The sequence below is a fragment of the Xiphophorus couchianus genome, chromosome 11, assembly GCF_001444195.1.
Source record: "Xiphophorus couchianus chromosome 11, X_couchianus-1.0, whole genome shotgun sequence".
NCBI lineage: Eukaryota > Metazoa > Chordata > Actinopteri > Cyprinodontiformes > Poeciliidae > Xiphophorus > Xiphophorus couchianus.
The window spans coordinates 2374015-2381138 of NC_040238.1; the positions used below are offsets into that span (position 1 = coordinate 2374015).

General features: G+C 37.4%; 1 protein-coding gene across 1 annotated transcript; it reads left to right on the top strand.

Moving 5' to 3' along the window:
• The first annotated feature begins 195 nt into the window (after positions 1-195).
• LOC114153796 (ras-related protein Rab-39B-like) lies at positions 196-4700 on the top strand. Its single transcript, XM_028032564.1, has 4 exons — positions 196-483; positions 2365-2597; positions 3273-3543; positions 3805-4700. The coding sequence occupies exons 2-4, from the start codon at positions 2383-2385 to the stop codon at positions 3958-3960; spliced, it is 642 nt and encodes a 213-aa protein (XP_027888365.1). The 5' UTR covers positions 196-483; positions 2365-2382; the 3' UTR covers positions 3961-4700.
• Positions 4701-7124: the final 2424 nt, after the last annotated feature.

Genomic DNA, 7124 nt, shown 5'->3' on the forward strand with positions numbered 1-7124 from the left:
AATATGTAAAACTAAGTTGCAAAAGTCGGTGGTTATCTAAACATCATTCTTTGCACGCAGTGATGAAGTTAAATAAAACTGGACCTCACGCCGTTCTGTTTCTCCAGTGCATAAATGCAGCATCTTGATAGTTTGTCGCTGCGCTGTTGTCGGTGTAGTTACGGTACTGGTGCTGATGAGGGCGAGGAAGAGGTGTTTGTGCGTGATGCTGCCGCTGCTGCTGGTGGTGGTGCTGTGTCCTGCTGCCATTTCGGATGATCACACGGAAATATCAGCAGCTCCCATCACTAGCTTCACTAGCTGCTCTGCGCGCCGAGCAGCTACATTCTGCACGTTTGAAACCGTGATCTGGACGGGTTCATGTGTTGCGTCTTTTGGGGGTTGTTCCTGTAAGAAGCTACCGAAAGCCTCAGGGGTCATTTACAGAAGACACAGTCATCAACATGGAGCTTGTTTTTTACTGCTGCTGAGCTCAGAACCAAGGTAGGCCATCATCTCCAGGTATTTATATATAATCTTAAATATGTAGAATAAAAATACTCCTGGGATAATTTAGGGAAGGCCTAATGGATAAAACAGCTTTGTTTATTTTAAGGATCTGGGTAACAACATGTTATATTCTGCATGTATTTCTTCACTGAAAGCTTACATGGCTTGCTCCAACGTCTCATTGAGTGTTATTGCTCCCTACCAGCTACTCTATAATCCACATGGGGGCTGACTACACCACTGTTTATTGAGTTGGAGAGGAGTGCCCTCCCCCTCCCTTTTATCTCCTCAAATTAGATCACCCCACTGTGAATCACTTGCACAGGGCTGAGATGATTTGAGCTTATTATAATATTTTTTCTAAACCAAGAATTATAATATAATCAACACATACAGGGGCTTAAACTGATTTATTTCATGCTTTTTAAACAGATGAACTGCTTAAAAGAAGAAATTAGATTTTCGTTACTTTTAGAACCATTTGCTTTGGGGTTTTTTAGAGCTTTGCAAAGATGTTAGTGTTCATTGAACATGTCCACATTTTTTAGATTGTATGTCGTAAACCAATATGAAGCAGTGCAGAACTATGATGTACTGAGTTGACATGTATAACTACTTTGTTAATGTCTTTTGGGTCTTTGTCTCAACCAGCTTTTAACACATTTGCACAATTTTTTTGTTTATTCTTCTTTGCAAACTGGCTCAAATTTAGCCACATTTGAAGAAGACCGTCCTGTTTTCAATAGAATTTAGACTTTAAATTTGATGGAGTCATTCTAACGCATAAATATGCTCTGATCTACACCATTTCTCTTTAACTCTGGCAGGAATGTCATTGTCCTGTGGGAAGGTGAACATTCTCTCCAGCTTGCAGCAGAGTTTCTTCCAGGATTGTATTACATTTATCTCCTTCCATCTTCCTATCACCTCTACATCTTTCTCTGTTCCTGCTGAAGAAGCATATCCTCAGTATGATACTGCCTCCACCATATTGGACTGTAGGGACGGTGCTTTAACCCACAAATAAAGTTTTGCATGTATGTCTGAAATTTCAATTTTGGTCTTCTCTCAATATATGATGTATGACAAACTATAAACTGGACATCTTAAGACTTTCCTTTTTCCACTTTCCCATTAAGGTGAAATTTGTGGAGCTCATAACTTATAGTTGTCTTGTCAACATTTGTATTTTTCACCTGAGTTATGCAGCTCCTCCAGCGTTACCATGGATATCTCGGTTGTTTTACTGATTATCTCTCAGCATGAACTGCTGTGTCTTGATGTTTCCAGTTGTGCCACGCTCTTTTCATGTTCAGATGTTTTATTCAACAGTATTCTGTGAGATGTTTGGACTGTTGCTGTTTTAAGCGTCTTGACAAAAACACTTTTTATCTTGAGTTTTTACCATGTTGTTCTGCAATGTTTTCTAATAAACCTCTGAGGTTTTCACAGAATAGATTTATAAATCAACATTAATAAAACACAGTTGATTTATAGTAATAAGGTGACTTCAAAAGTCAGGTGGCTACACTGGATTTTATTTTTGGACGTCAGAGTAAAGAAGGCTGAATACCAAAGCACAATGTGGTTTTTAAGATTTTTATTTTAAAAATATTTCAAAGGTCATGTTTCCATTTTTCTTCTGCTTCGCAGTTGGTATACCACATAAAATCTAAAATAAAACATTAAAGTGCCGATAGTGTAACAAAAAGTAGTATAAGTGCAATGAGTTTGAGAAATTGTGCAAAGGAGTGTGTATAGAAATGTACAAACTTAACCAATGAACTGATCTGAAAAAATAAACAATTTAAAGTTAATTTTATTAGTGTGAGATTTAGCTTCTCTCTTCCATTCCAACATCTTTCTCTGCGACAGATTAAACTCACATGAGTCATGGAGACAATATGGCTTTACCAGTTCCGTCTGATCGTCATCGGAGACTCCACAGTGGGCAAGTCATGTCTGATCCGGAGGTTCACAGAGGGCCGCTTCGCCCAGGTGTCAGACCCCACTGTGGGCGTGGATTTCTTCTCTCGCCTGGTGGAGATCGAGCCGGGAAAAAGGATCAAACTTCAGATCTGGGACACTGCAGGACAAGAGAGGTTCAGGTGCAGACAATATTGTACTCACCGCTTCAAGTTTCTCTTTTTGTCAGCCTCATGATGTATAAACAAGACTGCACAAATTTTACTCCCTGCTCATTTTTCCCATTCATCCCATTTGTTATTTCATGTTTTTATTGTTCCTTGCAGGTCCAGTGTTCAGCTCCTGTCTTGTTTGCCACATTCGTTTTGCTCTCGTAAAGCTCCTTTATTATATTCCCTTAATTCCAAAATTTATTTTCTATATATGTTAGCAGAGCCTGATCTTTTTCTAATTCTGATCGGTTTATCTCTTTGTTTCATGTTTACTGTAATGTGAAACAAGTTAGAAAACACAGATTCAGTTTATGAAGAAGAAAGACTGTTCTTACTGTTTCAGATTTCTGACTCGTCCCACGACTTTCCACGTCTTGATTCTTGATGGATTTGAAGATTCCAGTTCAGATTATTTCCCTTAACAACATATGCAGTGGAATTCATTTTATCTCCATATTTTCTATTTGCCAGAATTTGTTTGTGTTGCTCTATTTCAGATAATACCAATAAAATCCAACTCGACATTTGGTTGTAGTGTGATAAAATGTGGGAACAATTAAAAGCCTTTTGCAAGACATAGCATGTTATGTATGTAGCAACAAATTAATTACAAACTGATTAATCCCATGTTTTTCTCCTGTCCAGGTCCATTACCAGAGCCTACTACCGTAACTCCGTGGGCGGCCTTTTGCTCTTTGACATCACGAACCGCCGCTCCTTCCAGAACGTCCATAACTGGCTGGAGGAGGCGCGAAGTCACGTCCAGCCACACAGCATCGTCTTCCTGCTCGTCGGCCACAAGTGTGACCTAGAGGCCCAGCGTCAGGTGACCCAGCATGAGGCGGAGAAGCTGGCAGGGGCCTATGGGATGCGTTATGTGGAGACTTCGGCACGGGATGCTATTAATGTGGAGAAGGTCTGAACATACAGTGATGTTTAAAAGTATCTGCACCATCAAAAATGTCTCCTATTTAGGCTTTATTGTCATATGGAAATGTTTCAGATAATCAAGCAAATTACAAAAACAAAATGCAATTTTTAAACTATAATTTAATTTATTAAGGAACTTGAGAAGTAAATTAAGAAGTAATTGTCCTATGCATTCCCATTAACCAAATTTATTGGAAGTTAAGCTAAATTTAATTTAATTCTCACTGAAGATTTCTTTTTTTTTCAGGCGTTTGTAGATTTGACAAGGGAAATATTTGAGCTGGTCCGAAGTGGGGACATCCAGATCCAAGATGGCTGGGAAGGAGTAAAAAGTGGATTTGTTCCCAACATGGTCCATTCCTCCGAAGAAGTCACCAAAGGGAGTCGGCAGTGTTTCTGCTGATGGCTGCAGCACCAGAGCTGGAAGGTGGTATAAATAAAACCTCACCAGACTGAAGTTTTCTGCTGCTGCTGCTGCTTTAAGGCCAGAGTTTTGGGACTGTTACTCACTTTACTCCTACATGTACGGCACTGTTAAACCATCCGTTTAAAGCTACGATCAGATTCCCCACAGGTGTAGAAGCACAAGAAGCATTCTGACCCCTCACCTTTCTGTCTGCATGCAACCGTGTGTCTGTAGCTTTTAGCAACACTGCAGCCACTTTTGGCCTTTTTCTCAAGTGATAACTCCTGTGGCTGGTTATGTGGAAGCCAGAGACTCATACTGCCAGTCTGGTCTCCATCTGCTCATGTATCCACAAGAAATTAGTCTGGATGGAAGACTGAGGCTCACCACACCGCTAACCATTAGAAGAAAATGTTGTTACTGTCCAAGTGGACACCTGTGCCATGAATATGACATGGAGAGAAGGTGCAGGACAACAGAAGCAATGAATCAAGCCAATAGTTGGGATTTTTCCATTGGTTTACTTCTAACTGCTGAAGGGAATAGTTGGTCAGAAGGAAAATCTTCTGTAGCTGCTCACTGACTGCCTTTAAGAACAGACCTTAGGAAGGTTATTAACAGGACAATTTTCTTACTTGTATTTCAGATTGGTCTAACGATAAGAGTGTATGCATTTGTGTGGTAGTTTCATGTTGTGCATCTGTTCAGTTTATAAAATATACCCTGCAAACCCTGTGGATCCTTTCTATGTGCTGTGATTTTATTAAAGTTTGAACATTTCTTTCTCTGTAGAAAAAAGGTATGGAAAATGTTACTTTTTAAGCACACAGGTCATGACCAAATTTAGCCTGAACAAAGACATTGAAAGTCAGGCTTGGTTGATCCCATTTGATCAACCCTAACCACCTTTCAATCCACAGACCTCAATCTGTCTGCTTCATGAAACATATTTAATGTTTAGTCACCCATTAGGCTGTCAAGAAGCAAATTAATTAAATGAGTTTAAAACAAACAAAAATAAGATTAACCTCTATTATGGGGAGAAATGTTGCGGGGAGTTCAAATTGTAAAATGCTGATTATACAATACAAGAATACATAAATTATGTGAATATAAAATTAAAAAAAAAAAAAAAGATTTCTGCTTTTTGTAGGTTACCTAGCAGGTAAAAGTGACCTATGAAAGGTAGGGAAAAAAACAGTTTTTTCAATTTGCTGCTTTTAGTAGATAAAAGTGACCTACTAAATATTTTATACTTTTTATAGAAATACTTTATATTTGGATCTAGATTCGAGCATTTGACTGAATCCCGGTCAAGTCATTGGTTGCAGATTCTCTCACTCAATTAACAAAACTTTGGTCTGCAGTCAAGAAAATCAACTTTTTCTGTACATTATATTCTCAGGCAGTTAACTGGAGCTGCATTGAAATATATTATATATTCCATTATCAAGAAGTCTCATCAAAACAGAAGTGTTTCTTTTCACCAGGAATGTTTCTTGATAGTTATATAAAGTCACAACCGTGTAAAAACCAACAATTGGGGACTATTTGGAGAACCTTCAACGTAACTTTCCCAGATGGTTAGAGATGTGGCCATTGTAACAGACTGAGCCTTTTCCTCTCCTGTCAACCAGCTAATTAGAAATAAGAAATAATCTAAGACTGGGAAGTGGAATACTTTGCAATGCTATCCTGTAAAAAGCACATAACATGGCCTAAATACTCAGTAGCAAGCAAAGGACAACTCACCACATGGGGGAGCCATTTCCCCATTGAGGGCACCTGCAAAAAAGAATTAGAAAACCTATTCAGGGAACAACTAACAAACTAGCTACATTTCAATATTATGTGCTCATATCCTCCCAGGGCAACAACCTTTATCAACTGACTACTTAACACAACTAGGTAACGCTCCCTCTAGGTTCTCTTACATTACATTGTAAATGCTTCCTATAATTATCTGAGAGTCTTTAGTGAATTTTTCCTGAAGGTTCCGGGAAGGTCAAAGTGTGCAGGTTTTAGAAGATGTTTTGGGGACATTTGGAGAGCATTCACTAATGTTTTCCAAAAAGTTGCATTATCATTGTTAAAACTAACACTGATAACACCACTATTTCAAATTAGCATTTTAAACACTTTGTTTTATTCCTTTTCTAATTCTTTTCAACAACATTTAAAAGATTCTCCTTTTACCATAGTTACATATGTTGCTCCCAGCTTTCTCCTTTGGCCTTAATTTGTACATTTGTTTAAAATAATTTTGAAAATAAGGTGTTAAAAAGCCAATTAAAGTAGTATATCTAGAAGCTGTCGGTTAAAAAGTTATTGTCTTAAGTATCATGAATAGTGAAAAGAAATGTTGCTTAAATACAAAGGATATTCATCATTTTAAACCCAAATGTAAAAAAAATGTTATATTGTTTTTATATTTGAAGGATATAATAATTGAAATAATTATTACATCCTTCAAATTTTTAGCCATTTTCTGGACTTTTTCACACTTTATGGAGGGGCTCCACACCTTTATAAAAACAAATCTTTGTTCACAAATGTTATTAAAATAAACATCACCCCTTCAGGGTGAAATCTCTTACATTGAAGGTAACAATCTATTGATTAGCTCACTGCTGCCTGAATTGACAGTGAATTCATCCCTTCATTTTGGATCAAAGTTTCTAAGAGAGAAAGTGCTTCTTCATTTTGATTCAATATGAATAGGATATTCAATTGGTTTATATCTAAATCTTCCTAATAAAATGCCAATAAGTATGAACTATTGGGATCAAACATGATAAATAAACATTGGATGAGTCCATTTACTCCATCTGAATGGAGGTAGAATCTCTTCCGAGTGACTTTGGATGTAATAAATACAAACCCACAGAATTTTTAGAAAGTCAATGTAAGACATAAAACTTAAGAATTCAATCTAAGCCAGACCAGTGAGTTACCATGTTTGACCATTAGAGGGCAGCCTCATTAAATGAAGAAGTAATAAAACTGTGATCACTTCCTAACAAAATACAAAGGTAGGCAAAAAAAAAAAAAAATTATCGGATAGCATCAACTTTTAAACTAATGAATTCAGTCCAGGACTTTGCAACATGACAGATGTCAGTAATTTTCTTTATGTTCTTGAATTTGTGTGAATGTAGATC